At 31.4% G+C, this 18,211-nt stretch overlaps 3 protein-coding genes across 5 annotated transcripts; 1 reads left to right on the forward strand and 2 right to left on the reverse strand.

The window, feature by feature from the left end:
• Positions 3,182–4,734, reverse strand: LOC104700093. The gene is made up of 2 exons (XM_010415548.2): positions 4,468–4,734; positions 3,182–3,753 (listed from the first exon to the last, which is right to left on the reverse strand). The coding sequence occupies exons 1-2, from the start codon at positions 4,675–4,677 to the stop codon at positions 3,406–3,408; spliced, it is 558 nt and encodes a 185-aa protein (XP_010413850.1). The 5' UTR covers positions 4,678–4,734; the 3' UTR covers positions 3,182–3,405.
• LOC104700094 (zinc finger protein CONSTANS-LIKE 14-like) lies at positions 11,206–13,357 on the forward strand. 2 transcript variants are annotated; one of them, XM_010415549.2, is made up of 4 exons: positions 11,206–12,185; positions 12,340–12,489; positions 12,743–12,990; positions 13,092–13,357. In XM_010415549.2, exons 1-4 carry the CDS (start codon positions 11,421–11,423, stop codon positions 13,183–13,185), a joined length of 1,257 nt encoding a protein of 418 aa, XP_010413851.1. In that variant the 5' UTR covers positions 11,206–11,420; the 3' UTR covers positions 13,186–13,357. The 2 variants fall into 2 exon arrangements, with proteins under 2 accessions (XP_010413851.1, XP_010413852.1); XM_010415550.2 differs by having other exon boundaries at positions 11,209–12,185; positions 12,746–12,990.
• LOC104700095 (uncharacterized protein At2g33490) lies at positions 13,507–18,202 on the reverse strand. 2 transcript variants are annotated; one of them, XM_010415551.1, is made up of 11 exons: positions 17,927–18,202; positions 17,411–17,483; positions 17,029–17,103; positions 16,785–16,846; positions 16,613–16,681; positions 16,398–16,426; positions 15,887–16,094; positions 15,558–15,797; positions 15,121–15,174; positions 13,994–14,932; positions 13,507–13,824 (listed from the first exon to the last, which is right to left on the reverse strand). In XM_010415551.1, exons 1-11 carry the CDS (start codon positions 18,035–18,037, stop codon positions 13,813–13,815), a joined length of 1,872 nt encoding a protein of 623 aa, XP_010413853.1. In that variant the 5' UTR covers positions 18,038–18,202; the 3' UTR covers positions 13,507–13,812. The 2 variants fall into 2 exon arrangements, with proteins under 2 accessions (XP_010413853.1, XP_010413854.1); XM_010415552.1 differs by having other exon boundaries at positions 17,029–17,120; positions 17,927–17,944.

An 18,211-nucleotide genomic window follows, 5' to 3' on the forward strand; every position in this document is an offset into this window, starting at 1 on the left:
AATCTATGGTAAATGACTACATGTGTAATTTTTTAAACTCGTAGTACATTGCAAAATAATATTTTATTTATATATATAATAATTTAGTTACCTTTTAATTGTATGATTTAGATGTTTAGTGTTTTGTAGATTAAACATGTGGTACATATGTAATTGAATATATAAAAAGGATAAAAACAAATCTATTTACATCATCGTATATGGAACTAAAGCCAATACTTAGAATGGGCTAATGTCGATTATGATCAGTAAAAATTATTTAAGAATATATGTAGTTATAATTAATAAATAATAATTAATATGATTTTGATATTATGCTAATCAAAATAATTTGTGAAGAGAGAGAGAGAAATAGTAACAATCCAAAAGAAATATATATTAATTGTGATTTAGATTGGTTGATATATTTAGTTCCAATCTTTATTTTAATTCGGAATTTTCACTATGATATGACTGCTGAAAAAAAAAACTTAATTCTATTGATATAATAAGCAAAACTATATACAGTAAAACCTCTATAAATTAATAATGTTAGGAATAAGATATTTTATTAATTTATAGTGATATTAATTTATCTATAAATTAATAATTATTATTTTATAGTGTAAATTAATAATCATTAATTTATAGATATATTTTTAATTGTTTATTTTTTAAAAAATTATGAATTGGAACAACTATAGCAAAATAAGATTAAACTTTCGGATGTTATAAATTTTATGGTTTAGGAATTGAACTTGTAATATTTAGAAAGCACTATTTACAATAAATTACAAATATTATAGACAAATTGACTTATACACATGAGACACATAAATTCAAATCTATGAATAATAATATCAATTCTCCTATTTTAATAATCTGTCAAATTATCAAATTGTAAATGATGCATATCTAAAAATTAAAACTTTAAATTTAATTATTTGTATGACATGTTATAAAATATTTTAGAGATATCATTATAGGTTGAAAATACAACATTACAATTGTTCTATAGAATTGAGCTTTAGGAGAAACATACACTATTATATCAGTAAATATATATATATATATATATATATAAATTTACATAATTATTAATTTATGATATTATTGGGACCATATTTTATAAGGAGATTTCGAAAAAATTATTATCTTATTATCTTATCGAATATTGTTAATTTTTACACTGGCCCGACTTGGGACCAGTAAAATTTATTAATTTATAGTGTTTATTAATTTATAGAGTATTAATTTATAGAGGTTTTACTGTACATCATGATAGAACATGGATTCATCTTTTAAAGATGGGAGTGACTTACTTACAACGAATATTAAATAACATCAAAAGCAAAAGAAAAAAAAATAAAGAAAACACAAAACCGTTTTCATAGATTACTGTAATGTTTACTGAAAAAAAAAAAAAATACTACTGTAAGGTTTCTTTGCTGGTTGTAAGTATGTTTGGTGCATTCTCCTTTAGGTAGTGAAAGATTATTTATAGTGTTTAAATGCATTAGGTGTGATATGGAATTAAGACTAAATTTGTGAGCAAGCAAAAAATTATTTAAAATGTCATGAAGGATCTTTCAAAACGTGAAGGATTTAAGGTATATTTATGGAATATACCATTTATTAGTTTTTTATGTTAAATTTTAAATTTACTTTCCATTTAGTTTTATATATTGATTTTGTGTACCATAGAAATCGGAAATGAATATTGGATTAACATAATTATTATGATAGCATTAAACGATTAAATCTACATTTGAAGTATTAGGAATATTATTCGATTTTAATGGACTGTCGATTTTACATATTTTAGTTTTTATTATTTTAGAAAACTTTTTAGGGATTAACTTTGTAAAATTTAAGTTATGTACTCATTTAAAGAGAGATTTCAGCAATCAATGTTTTACTAAAACAAAGATTTATTCGGTCAATAATTACTTTACAAATAAGATATATAGACAATTAAATATTTGTCTTGGTGGTGTCATTATGGATGTCTTTGGAAATATGAATTTAATAGGCTGATAATTATGCACTCGACTTTAGTACCATCGAGATTTGAACAGATTGTAGTAATCGAATGTGAAGGATTATGTACTTAAATGGCATAACAATAATAAAATCTAATTTAATATGTCTAATATTCTTATATTGGTTCCATTAATTGAGTTAAGTAGAACTGTTTATTTTAGGAAAATCTGTAGGGGTTAATTAAGTAGAAATATTATTTTAGGAAATTCTGTAGGGGTTAATGTTGTAAAGAAACTTCAAGGGCATAAACCAAAATGTACTTCAAAAATGTTAATATAGATAATAGTAAACAAGTAAGTACTCTCTCCGTTTCAAAATATAGGATGTTTTAACTAAAACATGCAGATTAAAAAGTCTTTACTTTTAACAAGTTCAACCAATCAGAAACAATACTGCATAATATAAAATATTAAACTAATCTAAAAGTTACATAGAAACTTGAAAACATCATATATTATGAAACAAAAAACTTCTCTAAAACATCTTATATTTTGAAACGGATGAAATATATAGTTATGAACAATTGTATAGAATTTATTTTATTTTATATGAAATAGAAATCCTAATTTTTTTTGGTATCAGCAAATATTAATCCTAATTAAGTCTAATCATTATATCTTATTTTAGTTTTATTTTCTTATCTCTTTTATCTATCCCAACATAATTAAATAAAAGAAAAAGGTTTCCAAGAAAATTTAGGGTTTGAATGGTAATTGCGGTCATGGCGGCCAAATCCGTATGCGGTCTAGACCACTCTATTTTTGGGGCGGACTATAGACCGCTGCGGACCAATTCTATTTGTATGCAAAAGTGGTTCGCAATTGGTCCGTATCGGTCTTGTCTCTGCTTTATTTGGACCGCACCACTGCGGACTATATTTGATAAATGATAAATAAAAAGCGATTTAGTCCGCAGATTGATTTGTCCGCCCCAACTGATACAACCATTCACACCCTTAGTTAGATTTTAAAGAAAGAATTCAAAAAAAAATAAATAAATAAAATAAATAAACATGAAATTGTGGAGTCACATGTTGCATCATTATGATTAGTACCACTAGTCTTTTAAGGCGCGCGATTCCTCAGGGCTCATTTCATTGACCAACTTTAATGCAACAACAACTATATTATTCTTATTAAACATTGTATTCTCTTTCAACTTGAAAAGCATACACACAACTCGTTTATAACTTGCTACCATTCTTGGTTAAAATTCAGACTCACTTTTACTGCCTGAAACATTCTTGCCATTGAAACTCGTGTTAATGCCCCCCACTCACAAGAGAAACCACTAAGTTATAACAATATTATGAAGATTAAAGTAAAGAAAAGATGAAACCTAAACAAATTCTCATCTGAATAAACAAAAGAGATGAGATGTGTTTTACGAAGAAACAGAATGAGGTCGATCAAAGTGAAGTAGCTGTGCTGCACATTTGGGACAGTCCTCGACATGCTTAGGAACCATGAAGTACATGAAACAAGCTTTGCATCCAGCAACCACTAGCACATCCTCTTCTTCTTCATCATCATCTTCCTCATCTTTCTGATTCTCTCTTGATGATGGAGATGACTCTGATGAAGACTCTTCGCTGTCGTAATATGAACTATCTTCTTCTGAGCACACTGTTCCATATGATTCCCCACTGTCAGGATCTGCATTCATCACCTTCCTTGGATCCTCTTTCACTCTCATTCCGTTTTTCCAGTTTATGTAGTAAATCTCTCCTGTCTAAACACACACACACACAAAAACCCACCTCCTTTTGAATCATAAAGTAAGAAACTTCATTAACTCCTTTTGACATAAAAAAAAATTTCTTCTTCTTTTGTCTTACTATATTTGCAAATTGAAATGCACCCAGATTGTGGTTAAGACAAAAAGGAAAAAAGCTTTGGTCCTAGATCTATATATGAGCAAATGACTATGTACTTTATTATATGTATGTTTGTGGTTATTCATCATGACAAATCATTTGAACATGAAAAACAAAACCATTTGTTTGTTTGTTTTGTATCCTTTATGTGAAAAATCATATCTAGGAGATGAAAGATTGGCTGATAAAAAGCATCAAAAAAGCAAAAACGATCTCTGAACTTAGTTACAATATAGTCAAGCATTTAAAAAAAAACAAAAATCTGCTAAAGTTTACCATATAAAGCTAGTCTTTAACAACAAGCCTGAAACCATAAAAAGCCCTATGAGCAAAATATATATATACGGTCTGAGAAGCAATAAATGCATCGCAAGGAAACAAGAAAAGCTTTAAACTAAAATTAAAATCTTTCTCCCCCAATGTACATTTAATGCAATAAAAAAACATGAAAACGACACCAGTTCGAAGTTTCTGTAGTGATTACTTTAACCTAGATAACGAAAAAGGGAAAAAAAAAAAAAAAAGATTATAAAGACGAATCTCATTTGTTATTGTAATATGTTTATTACCTTAAGATCAAGACACTGTTCCCAGTGACAAGGAAGAGATAAGTGAGAATTGAGCTCCAATGTTCTATCTGAGATCGGAGTAGTGTGTCCGTTGCTGGACGATCTCCCAAACCCATCTCCGACGACCCTTCTTCTCCGATCATTAAGAGAACAATTCTGCATCGATTTCTCCAGAGACTCAGTTATCGTCTCCATGTTCGGTGCTTTCATCTCGCAGAGGAGAAGAAAGAGGAAACAAAAAAAGAGAGATTATTCTGTTTTGAGATAGATTTTAATAATAAAACCAAAAGGGAGAAAGGAAGAAAACAAAAAACAGAGTGAAAGGGTAAATCCGGGAATTTAGCATAGGGGTTGGTTAAAAGAAGACGCGCGATTAGGAGAAGCGCGTGGGGGTTATTTGGGTAAAAAAGAGAAAGTGGACCTTTAGCTGTCAGAGAGACCAAAGTGACCACAGAGGAGGAGATAGAGGCTCTCTCTCTCTATCTATCTATATCTCTCGCACTTTTGTCTCACGTCCGTGTTACCGTGTTCTTGTGAAACCCGTATGACACATTTACAGTTAGGTGCACACGCGAGAGTTCAGGCGCGTTTGGATTAAGCTTTGCGCATGTTGGTATCGGTTAGTACCCCCGGTTCAAAATATAATAAGAGGAGAGAATAAAAAGGTTCAAATATTGGGAAGAGGTTTGTTTAGACCTGATGATTTGTTTTAGAAACAAGTAAACAAATCTTGTAAATTTAACGTTGCTATCGAAAAGAATGCCGGAACTTTTTTTTTCTTTCATTTTGGTAAAAGAAAAAAAAAGTGTATATTCATCTAAATCTACAAATTCACTCACATAAGCTATTAAGCTTCATATATATATATATATACTAGATTTGAATTCGTGCTAGAGCATGGATTGAAATTCTTTTTAATTATATTATAATTTTAGAATAAAATATAATATATATGATTGTTTTTTAAAAAATTGGATAAAACATTATGCAAATAAAATTTAGTAAGTTTTAATTATGATGGTTTGAAAAAAACACCTATTTTGTAAGTTTTCTATAGTTAATTTTGTAATTTTATGTATGAGAAATGGTTATGTTTGTTGTTTGTTTTTATTTTAATTTTCGAACATGTTTGGTGAAAGTTTTTTAATATGACCGTGCTTAGGTAAGATTTTATTTTCAACTGCAAAATAAAATCTCGGAAATCAAGATTAAGTATGATAAATTGCAAAGATTTTATTTCTTTTTACGGCTAACAATATATTTTTTATGCCTAACAGTATATATTTGATAACAATATATGTAATACTAAAGATTTTATTTTGGAAATTGTATAAATCATTGGAATATTCTCTTTAAGAGGATTCTTTGGGATATTCTTAAGTGTATTTATATAGCCCATAGATTGACCAGTTAATCTATAACCTTTTTTGTAACCAACCTATATTTAATCTATGTAACGTATTTTGTAACCAACTTATAAAAATTATATAGTATACAAAAAAGTTGTGTACTTCCGTTTTATTATATAGGGGATACGTGTATATTACACATTATCACTTTCATCTCATACACATAGTCTCGTTTACATCCAATATACGAATGATCACAGTCTCATGCATCCCCTATATAATAAAACGGAAGTACACAACATTATTTTGTAAACTATATAATTTTAATAAGTTGGTTACAAATAGGTTATAGATTAAGTTTTATATTATTTGTATAGTTTGTAATTATTGTTTCCAAAAATCTTAAAGAGAATATTCTAAAGAATCATTTGATATCATCTAACTTACCATATTAATTTTCTTTATTAAATTATTCATCAAATAAAATCCTTTGATATCTAATTTAACATATTAATTTGTTAATTAATATTATACTTCATCTCTCATTTTTATATAAGAGTCTATTTTGTGAAACAAATAAAATCTCATATTATTTATTATAATTAAAAAATATTTTTATTTCCGGATATACCATAAGTTGAATTTTTAAAAACAAATATAAATGATTCAATCTATAAAATATTCAATTTTTATTAAAATTATTTTTTAAAAATAATATCTATTGAATCAAAATTTTTACTGAGTAACGGGTCAAAATTTGAATATTTAAATTCAATTTCATACTTTTTTGTTGAATTTTATACTTTTATATAACAGTATAAACTTTAAATAATTTATTTTGAAATATTTTTAAAATATTAAAACTTGATATTAAAGTTAGAAACTATAAACACTCTAAATTGGTTTGTTCTAGCAATGTCAATAATATGTCACTATAATATGAAAGAATTTTAAAAACCCAAGTATATTAAAACAAAAAGTATAACAATATATTAAATTACCCATAATATAATAACTCGCTTTTTAAAAACCAAATTCACAAAATTATGTCATATAATGACATTCAAGTCATGAGGTAGAATATACATTGTTGAAATAACTTCACGTACATAAACTAATACAACATATTAAAATTTTGTTTTAAAATAGAAAATATATAAATTTTTGTATAAAATAAAATAGCACAGATACTTATCTAGAATCATTAACAATATAAGACTTACAAAATAAGTGTCTTTTTCATGTCATCATATTTAGCATATGATTTTATTACAAAATATTTTATCCAAAAAAACTTTGAAAAATAATCACATAAATTGTATTTTATAAAAAATTACAATGTAAATAAAATAAATTTTAACATGTGCTTTAGCACGGGTCTTAACCTAGTAACACATTAACCTTCTTGCAAACGACTGTCATTTGGTACATGTTCATGTAATCCATTTATATTCATAATATTTTAAGAGTGAAATGGTTAAAAAAAATAAACTATCCTATAAATCTCTTTGTAAAAAATGTGAGTTCAAATCTAAAAAATAATTATGGAAAACAAAAAAAGCGAAGGCATGAGGTTTGGTGCATACATCAAAAGTCAATAGCAAACAGGATGGTATTTTCCGGGATAGAATGACTATACGACAACAAGTACCAAGCTCGAAAATGAAACGAATCTGGCCGTGAGATGACAATTTTAAATAGCCAAGCCTTTAATTAGGAGTGTCAATCGGGCTGGCCCGGTCAAAAATATTTTCGAGTCTATATTTCAAAGCCCGAATCTGGCCATAACAGGATTACATGGCTTTTCGAGCTTATCTTACCGATCAAAAATTCAAACTTATAAGTTTTAGAAAGTAGTGTTTGAAGGTGTACTATAAAACAAATCAATCAAAAATTTAATAATTCATCTATATTCACTACAACCAACTTAATTTAATAGAAAACGTTTAAAACTAAATAAAATTTCGATACTTTAACCAAATAAACCAATATATAATTCATATAAAACATCATAGATAAAAAAATTTAAAAGTATTAAGTATGGTAATTAAGTAAATATAAAAACTAGAATTAGAGTTTACAACTTTATTTACAATAAATTATTAATCAAATATTGCAATCAAACAAAAATGTTAACAAAAAAGTACAAATAGATTTGTTAAAGGACTTTAATCCTAATTGACATGCCTACCTTTAATAATGCAATATAATTTATGGGTGGAGCAAAATAATTGAAGAATTGAAAGTTTTTTATTGTATATTTTATTTTAGAGAAAGTCAACCAAAATATAAAGAAAGTAAAGGCAAAATGTCAACATTTTAGCTCATTAGACTAAAATATTTTTGCGTGGGCAAAGGCTCGCGACCCTTTTTTTATTTTTTAGCTCCAATTATTAAATTTTTGAAAAAACTTTCACCTCACAAATCTTTTAATTGATAAAGTCAAGAACAATCACGTCACAAATTAATAAATTAAAGTCCAAGACCATCACCATGTTCCGACTTTCATCCTTAGTTGTTCTATGTAACAAACAATACACAAAGGAATGAAAAAAAGAAGAAGAGAAAACTATTCAAGCCTAGCTAGTAGTACCATGTGATATTTACGATATATTATTAGGTACAAACATGAAACATCAGGCATGCTCTATCTATATCTAATATATGTATAGTGTGTGTTAATCAAGATATTAGGTGCATGTTATATTATTGAAGTGGTAAAATAAAATAAAAACCCTTACCATACGTACACACACAACAAACATATGCAAAGAAAGATAAACTACCTAACTAATTACATTTTTCTACTTGGTTGCAAAAATACAAAAAAAGAAGATAGAGAGAAGGAATTGTGATAAACCAATAGATATAGTGGCAATAACATTTCAACACTATACCAATATATTATATAGGGTATATAGGGTTATGTAAGGAATAAGATGTATTGTCTGGAGGAAAATGACGTTTCCGTAAGAAAGAAAGAAAAAAAAATAAAACAAAAAAAAAATAGTGAAAGAGAGAAGTGCAAAGGGGAATCTGTTGGAAGTGTAGAAAGAGAAAGCGACGACCACACCACACCACACCAATCCAGTGTTGTTCTTTTTCTTTCCATGTATACAAGAAGATTTTTGCATTTTTACATATTAACCAAATAATAATATTGCTAGTTAAAACTAAAAAGGGTTTTTGTTTTTTTGGAAGAGTTGTAAAATTGTAATATACAGAAAGAGAGACAATGGGGCCTAAAGAAGGGAATCTCTGAGGAGAGACAGAGATGTTTCAGATCGAAAGAGACGCCAAATTGTGTCTGTCACTCTTGTATATCTATGTGTGTGGGTCTCCTCCTTCTTTATCGAAACCAAAAAATAAAAACACCTCTTTCTTATATTCTTTATTACTCTTATCTTATTCTTATGTACATATATTAACTTTTCTCATTTGTGAAAAATAAACTTTTATGTAATCTTACATTTGATGGTAGAAATAATTATAATTAAGAAATTTTCAATTTTTGATATTTTGACTACAATTTTAATTTTTAAATACATTCAATTTAGTAATTTACATGTTGATATAAACTTTTAATTATATAACACACTTTAATATCTAATTAAATTACTATTATATTTTCCTTTCTATAGATGTTGGAAAAAGAAAGATTATGCGCATTACATATTTAGTTTACATATATATATTGGAAAAGAAGCCGATGAAGGGCTCTTATCTGAATTTTGATGATTGTTGTTGTGTGTGTCATATGTTCAATCAGAGCTCTACCATCTCCAAAACCTGAAAGAGAAAATTTATATTTTCGTTTTCTATCTTATGGGCTTGGGCCCCAAAAAACATTGGTTTGAAAGCCTTGGGCATGAATTTTTTGTTTTAATGATATATGAATTATACACATTGTAACAAGCACAGGTCGGTTAAACGGTTAACGATGACGACGCGTTTTGTATTATACTAGGTTTTAACCCGCGATACACCGCGTGCATATAGTTTTATTATCATTTATATTTTATATTCTATTCATTTGTTTAATATTGGATATTTTATAAATAGAGAAATAACCTAATTTTCTGACCGTTTGTGCGAATAAATGTTTATATTAATTTTTAACCTATAATATACTATATGATCATTTTTTATTATATTTAGTTTATTTTGTTTAATGTTTGAGATTCTATTTCGATTTTTAATTATTATAACAAAAAAATAAGAGATCTAAATACATAATAAGTCATTAATATAATGTGATTAAGTCACATTTTCCCTAATGAATTAATTATTTTACACAATCTTAGGTAAAACAAATTGATTTTATATGTCAGATATTATAATATTTATAGTGTTGGCAAATAATAAAATGAGGATTTAACCCGTGTTAGCACATATTTAATAATATTTTATTAATTTAGACATGTTCTTTTTATAACCACATTATATAGTATTATTTTTTTTTAATTTTACATATTCATAATATTTTAAATTTTATTAAATTTATATATATATTAATTATAATATTTAAATAATTAGGAATCGAAGTTCTTCTTTCTTACGTTAAGAATCAAAACTCACAGGTTTGGAAAATAAAATGGAAAATATGTCATAGTTTATGACTTTATGTCTTTATATAATATTGATTGCTTTTTTTTTGTTGGAATGAAATGTAAAATATTTAGGAAACAAAATCTGAAATGATATTATTTTTGGAAAGTTTTTAGGGATTAAATTTGTAAATAAATTTTTAAATACATATAACTTCAAGGGTAAAACACCAAATGTACTTTATAGATGTTAATATAGATTTAGGAAACAAAATGTGTCGTGATACTATTTTGAAAATTTTTGAGGGATTAATGTTGTAAATAAAAATTTAAATAAGTAAAACTAAAAGGCTATAACAGAAAATATACTTTAAAAATGTTAATATAGATTTATATCTATAAAACTACTATTAAATTTACGATTTGACAGCAAATTTCACTATTTACGAGTAGAAATTTCGCAGTTTGGATTTGTTGGAAGTGAACCACAGTAGAGCTCATCTGCATCACACACAAACTATATATATATATATATATATATATATATATATATATATATATATATAAGCTAAAGAAGAAAACGACCTAAAAGGTCATTACTATGTTAGGAAAGGGATTAAGCATTTTTAAAAGTTAAAGATACGCTTTACTCAATCAAACCTTCCATTTCTAAATGTTACGACAAAATTTGGTCTATTATATCATTTTTTTAGTAGATACGCGAATGGTGAATTTGCTAACTCACCAAAACAAAAAAACTAAAGTAGTAAATAACTAATTAGTTGAAACAAAAAACTTCTCTAGAACATTTTATATTTTGAAAAGAGGGAACATCTTATATTTTGATTCGGAATGAGTAATAAATTTGATCAAACAAAACAAAATATCCAAAATGAGAGAGTTACTGTAAAACCGAAAGCTTTGTTGTCTCTGTCATCTTCATCCATCGATTTCGTTCTCGACTGTATCATTTCGGATTGAGAAAAAAGTTTGGATTTTTTTTTTTTTTTTTAATTTAGGGATTCTGGAAGGGTTTTATACTGTCAAACCAACCAAAATGGGTAGTTCAACGGCGGTGGCGTGCGATTTTTGCGGCGAGCGGACGGCGGTTCTGTTCTGCAGAGCCGATTCGGCGAAGCTGTGTTTGCCTTGTGATCAGCACGTTCACTCCGCTAACCTCTTGTCTAAAAAGCACGTGCGTTCTCAGATCTGTGATAACTGCAGCAAAGAGCCGGTCTCCGTACGGTGTTTCACCGATAACCTCGTTTTGTGTCAGGAGTGTGACTGGGATGTTCACGGGAGCTGCTCCTCCGCCTCGGCTCACGAACGCTCCGCCGTCGAGGGGTTTTCGGGTTGTCCTTCCGTTTCGGAGCTCGCTGCTGTGTGGGGGATTGATTTAGAAGGGAAGAAGAAAGATGATGAAGATGGAGAAGGAGAAGAACGATTGACTGATAATTTTGGGATGGCTTTGGATTCGTGGGTTTCTGGATCTAACAACATTGTTCAAGATCTGATCGTTCCCTACGATATGTCTATGAAAAAGCAAAGCTTTAGCTTTGGGAGGTCTAAGCAAGTTGTGTACAGACAGCTTGAGGAGTTGCTCAAGAGAGGTTTTGTCAGCGGAGATGGAGAAGGAGACGGAGACGGCGGAGGAGAGATTATGGTTCGGGAGGGAAACAATGGCGGAGGAAGCATTACTCAGCTGTCTCCAACGACGTCGTTTACTTCTTTGCTTCTCTCAGCAGAGTACCAAAGTTCTTGTGGTAATGCTGCTACGCAATTGTATGCTGCTAATCATACCACTGGCCACAACAACACTCAGGTCACGTTCTTGATTCTGTCAAGTTACCCTTACCTGTATGGAACATTTATAATTCTATCAATAGGCATTATCCACATTTCTTTCCATGAAACTTTTGGCTGTCCGTGTTCTAGTTAGAGATACACTTGTGTTATAATGTCTTGGGTTAATGCAGATATGGGATTTTAACTTGGGCAAGTCCAGGAACCCTGAGGAACCTAGTCAGTTCGAACCAAAAGACTCTACTTTCACTTTCAATAACGTCACTCATATCAAAAACGATCCCCATCCCACCAATCTCAAAGCTTTAAGAGATAGTTACCAGGTACGTCGTAGCAAACTGATTGTGTTTAGGTTTGGAAACATACCCGCTTTATTTAACAGAACATAAGTAGGGTTCTTTCTTCCAAAGCCTCAAAAGTCCCTAATACCATATACCCTAATCTTGCTTCTTCATTTATGTTGCTCTGCCAACTATATACCAATTTACTATACTGTCTTGGATTGAATGAAAACCAGATGTATTTATATCTTTGTCGGTGAATTGTGAGTTTATGATACTTACTGGTAAGATACAGCAGGATGAATCTATCCGCACAAATTCCATTAAGGGACAGGAAACATCAAAGAGCAACAATGTCCCCGCTGCCATTCACTCACATAAAAGTTCTAACGACTCCAGTGACTTGCATTTCACGGAACATCTTGTTATACCTAGTACTAATACCACAAGATTGGTGGTGGCAACAAATGCTGATCTAGAGCGTATGGCACAGAACAGAGATAATGCTATGCAGCGGTACAAAGAAAAGAAGAAAACGCGGAGGTAATGATGTTCTCAGTATATATATATATATACTTTTTTTAATTTCCGTTTCTGTAAAATGAATGTCTTACCTAAACCTTAATTCTTAATTGCTGGATCAGATACGATAAGACCATAAGATATGAAACAAGGAAGGCAAGAGCTGAGACCAGGTTGCGTGTTAGGGGAAGATTTGTGAAAGCTACAGATCCTTAAGTGTGTGGGTCTCCTCGTTAGGTTTTTACATGTGAAACCATGAGTTAAGAACTTTTGTTTTTTTTTTCTACTTTCACCTACCCCTTGTAAATGCAAATGAATGAATGATCCACCTCGAGCTGTATAATATAGCCAAGCTGTATAATATAAGCCAGCTTCTGTTAAGCTTCTAGAAGCGATGTTGTTTCTTAACTTTTAGTATCATTGAAAGTGTTTTATTAACCTTTTATAGAAGCCATGTTTCTTAACGCAATCAAAAGAAACCAGACCCCCACAGAAGTTTTAACCCGTAAATCTCGGACGTAAAACATATCACATCACTGAACAAAACCAAAAAGCTTCGATGATTTTATAAATGAAGGAAGATCCGGAGAGTACATAAATTTTGACAATTACTATATGATAGAAGAAAAACAAAAATTCCTCGGCAATTATTTATAAACCTGTTCCTCTATTTTTTTCTTTTGTCATCATTCTCAAAACAGGGATTTGCTACCATATGTGATAGGAAACTAAGATCACCGGTGAAACTAAAATGGGCGGATATTTACATATATCTGCAACTACAGGTAATGGCCTTCCTTCCTCCTCCGTAAGTTTTTAGGCAGCTACCAAACATCTTACACCTTAATTCCTCCTCTGCAAAATTCACCAATCAAAACAAATATCAGCACAATCTTGTATTTTACATTTAGCAAACATAACTTCGCGGAAACAGGAGGGGAACTAAAAATCTACTTAAACGACACACAATGATCACTTAAAAACTAATCGGTAGGGAGAAGAAGTATCAGAATTAATGGTTCACCTCTTGTTTGGACATCGTTAGGTGGTCTGCACGCTCGGGAAGACCCTGTGGCGGTGGATGGATCAATGATATTGGGGTTAAAGGAGGTGAGGCAGTGCCTAAATTTTTAGTGCCCAGACTTGTCTTAGACATATCTAAATCTGATGCTCTAAGGTTGCTAGTAGGTATAGAGAAGCTACGAGTAATTGGAGGTGGTATTGGGAGAGGAGAAGCTGAATTTGTAATAAGAGGTTTACTAAGCAATTGACTCTTCGAAACCAAGGGAGCTGAATATCCTAATTCCCTAGAGGACTTAGTATAGCTTCTTGGTGGTGGTCTAGGAAGCTCATGGAGCTCACTTATTTTCGGGGTTGAGACAAAAGTAGGGGAAGCGGTTGGAGATGATGACACTTTTGGTAACTTAGAAACTGGATTCCTTGGGATTGGACCCGAGTATAAGTGAGGTGTTGTCGAGAGAGGCTTATTAGGTAATGGTTTACTAGTCAGTGGGCCAGAGAAGGATCGTCTCTTGAGTGTCCCAAGACGAGAGAACAGGAGTCCATCAGCTAAAGGCGGAGGCAACCGAGAAGACGTGTTCTTGTTACTCTCTCTCAGGACTTGTTCTTTCAAGGCTACCATTGATCTTGAGGAAACCTTTGCAAGTCCACGAGTTTCCAGTGGGGATGAAAACCAAATCTGTTTTGCAATTGCCTTTGCAGGATTAGATGACCCCACGTTTTTGTTAGCTGGACTTGTAGTAGATGAGGGACTTCTTGTTGTTTCCATAGGTGTTGGCAGTGCGTAAGTGTTAAATTTCCGTGTCATAGTTGATCGCATCCGTAACAGTTTCTCTGAAGGAGGAGTTGTGCGGTTCTCGGGAAAAAGCGGTGCTGACTGGCTCACTGCCCTAACATCTCTCCTAAGCGAATGAGATTTCCTGTAGTTTCTTTCCTCATTTTCCTGCTTAAAAAACAAATAGACAAGACTGGTAAGAGAGTTGTGCAAATTGAATAATTTGGGTGGTTTTCCAGTTCCAGGTATTGACAAACAAAATTAAATTCCATGAACTCTAAGCACCCTGAGAATTTTTCTGAGTTATCTGAACGGAAAAGCAGAGAAGATGGGACCATAAGACACAGCTGTGTTACCTGTGCAATATCTGGTACTGCAACTTGTGGAAATGTGATGTCTGAGTGACCCAACTGCATGCATTAGGCGAACATCTATTAAGGAAACAGGTTTAAAAATAAAATAACACCAGATTTAAATAACTCAAGACTCATAATCTAAGCAATTTCAGCAGATTCGATTCTAAAAAGGCATTCGTCATCCCTACCAGGAAGTGTTCCATACAAATAAAGGCTCTACATGACCTTTTTGTTGGTTAAAGATTTCAAAATGCTTCCCGTAACAAGCATTTCCAGTTTATAAACCTCATTTATAGTTTCTTTGTTATAGTGGTCATCTTTAAGAGAAACATTGGCACATGGAGTATCACTATTCTATTTCTATTAGCAATCATCAAAAGCACTAATAAGGATAAACAGGAAATATCATCAGAACCGTATTCATATGAAACATTCACCTCTGAGGAGCCACTGACTGAAGAATCTGCATCTTGGTCCTTGTCATTAACTCTTTCAAAACTCAACTCTCCATCATCATGCATCTCAGAACCATCGGTCTCATTGTTTTCTATTTCATCATCCCCATCATCATCATCTAATCCGCTGAAATGGTAATCAATATGCTGCGACTCGGTTACCATCTGTACATGCGGCTCTACTTCTTCAAGCGAAGTAAGAGCCTTCTTGAAGAAGCTTAACTGCAAAACCACACAAAAAAAAAAAAGTGACATCAACACAGTGCTCTGGTGATCAAAATAGAAAGACGAAAAACCGCCCAAGATGAAACCTGTGCTGCATGGTGCCGTGCTGCCTGAGTCAAAAGACTACGGGTTTGCCCTTGCTTCAGGGATTTTAAACGGAAAACAAATAAAGTCGTCTCGTTTTCATATTCATCATGAGTTTCTTGTACTTGCTGTGTCGAAAAAGTTTCTCCTTTCCCACCCTTTGACCTCCCTCTCTCTCTTTGTCTTGTAAGCATGCCTTCATAAACATTCCTGAAAGGTAAAAAGTTCCATGAATAGAATACCTTTTTCCCACTAACATGTAAGAAAGTTTTGATAGGAGAAGATATTTAATAACACTATAATTGGTATTCCCATCATGAGGATAATAAATATCTGAACCAATCTCAATCACCCACAAAAGTCATGTATCTCTAAAACCTGAACAAAATATAGGCGGTTTCCTTCAACATTAACTTCTTTTTTTCAATTATATTAAGGTAATGAATTTCAGATATTATTTCCTGTCTCACTAATAGGTATTTCGAAGTGAATACGAAGGCAGGCAAGAACAACCTTTTCTCATCACAAAGCCGCTGCATCTCCTGCATAACCATTTAAATACATTACTATTGTCACTTGAAAGGGCTGAAATCAGCAAGCATATCAAACAACGCCTAATATCTCATTCTGTCAACACGGACGCTCATAAACATGTAGCAAGGATGGGCCTTTTTGACCATTGACAAAAAAGTAAATAGATATAATAGATTCTAGATGAATAAACAAACCTCAACTATGCGGAGTTCATTAAGAAGTGACTCTGAGGGGATTGTGATTGTTTTGAATATATGAGACCGCTGAATCAACAATATTGATAGTTAATTGATTTTTTATGGCAAGACAAAGGAAAACTCAGTAGGAAAATTTTGAACCAGTTCGTAACAGATTTCAAAAACTCACATATTTGTCAACAAGTTTTTGCAACTCAAACTGCAATTTTCCCAGCATAATTAACACTCTACCTGCATAAGAATCAGAGAAGCAGAATGTTTCTATTTCAGATGCACATTATATAGGTCAAAGCAACAGAAAATATGTAATGTGAAGAAAACTTGGAAAAAAGATAAATGCACAGACTGTCGGTTTCAAATGTTTAAAAATTAGATAATATGATGCATTTAAGGAATCTGTATTACAAACTTACCACTTTCTTCATCATCGTTTAGAGCAGTTTTCTCAAGAAGACAAGCTCCTAGTTCTCGCAAAGATTCAGAAAATTCTGCAAGCAAATGAAATCTGCAAATGATAAGGATATATATTTATTAACAAGAAGATGTTTATCTCTATAAATTGGAATGCAAAAAGCTCACTTGAGAGTTACAAATAAAATTAAGGTCACAACACATTTAAAATCAGAGCCAGCAAAATGATAATGCAACAGGGCAAGAATCAGAGCTAAATTTAATAATCAACCAAACTAACAACAAACACCATTATCCGCCAGCATGATCCATTCAGCATAACAAAGGTATGAAGTTTCTGGTAACATTTTACCAAACCAAAGTAAAAAGATGACAATAGATTACCATATGCACTATTTGCAGTAGCAGCGGCGGCATTGAGCAAGCTATCATAGCAATCTCTCATGTCTTCCACGTCCTGTGAAAATCACAAACAAACTAAGCATTGTGAGACCAGTTACATCAACATGTCAATAAACCTCACTCGTAAAACAGAGAGAGAGAGCACCAAATTGAAAAACTAAGCTTCCTCCACAAATGTAACCCAATCATTTGGTTGTTTCTAGTGAAAGAGAAGAGATCTAATTTAACCAATTAAGAGAACGAAAAGCTAAAGAGCAACTCCAGATCCACCACCAACTATTCTCACAAAATCAATTTCATGAATCCGAAATCTGAACGTTTCCGAAATCGTTGCATCTAAGCTTAAACTGGTAACTAATTCACATAGAGCGACGACGATCCGACGAAGAAAAAGCGAAAATACGATTAAAGAAATCGCGTCATCATCAACAGGAAACAACGAGAGAGACAAATCAAATGAAGACAGTTCCAAATTTCGAATTGGAGAAAGAGAGAAACCTGGGAAGCTTGGGCTAGCTCGTCTTTGAGAACAGGAGGTCGAAGATCTCTCCGGTCCTTAGATTCATGCTTGTGAAGCACACCTCGTAATCGTCGGAGAGAGGTTTTCATGGTCGGCAAAAACGCTACACTTTCTCCGGCGAATCAAGGAAAATCGAAAAAACGACGACCAAGTAAGGTAGAGATGAAGGCTTCGTCGTCTTCTCCAACTACGCCATTTCAATTCAAGAACGTAAAAGAGCCAAAGGAAAAAATCAAAACCAGAGCCAAGCCAAAAAAAATAAA

Source organism: Camelina sativa, chromosome 7 (genome assembly GCF_000633955.1).
Source record: "Camelina sativa cultivar DH55 chromosome 7, Cs, whole genome shotgun sequence".
Lineage (NCBI taxonomy): Eukaryota > Viridiplantae > Streptophyta > Magnoliopsida > Brassicales > Brassicaceae > Camelina > Camelina sativa.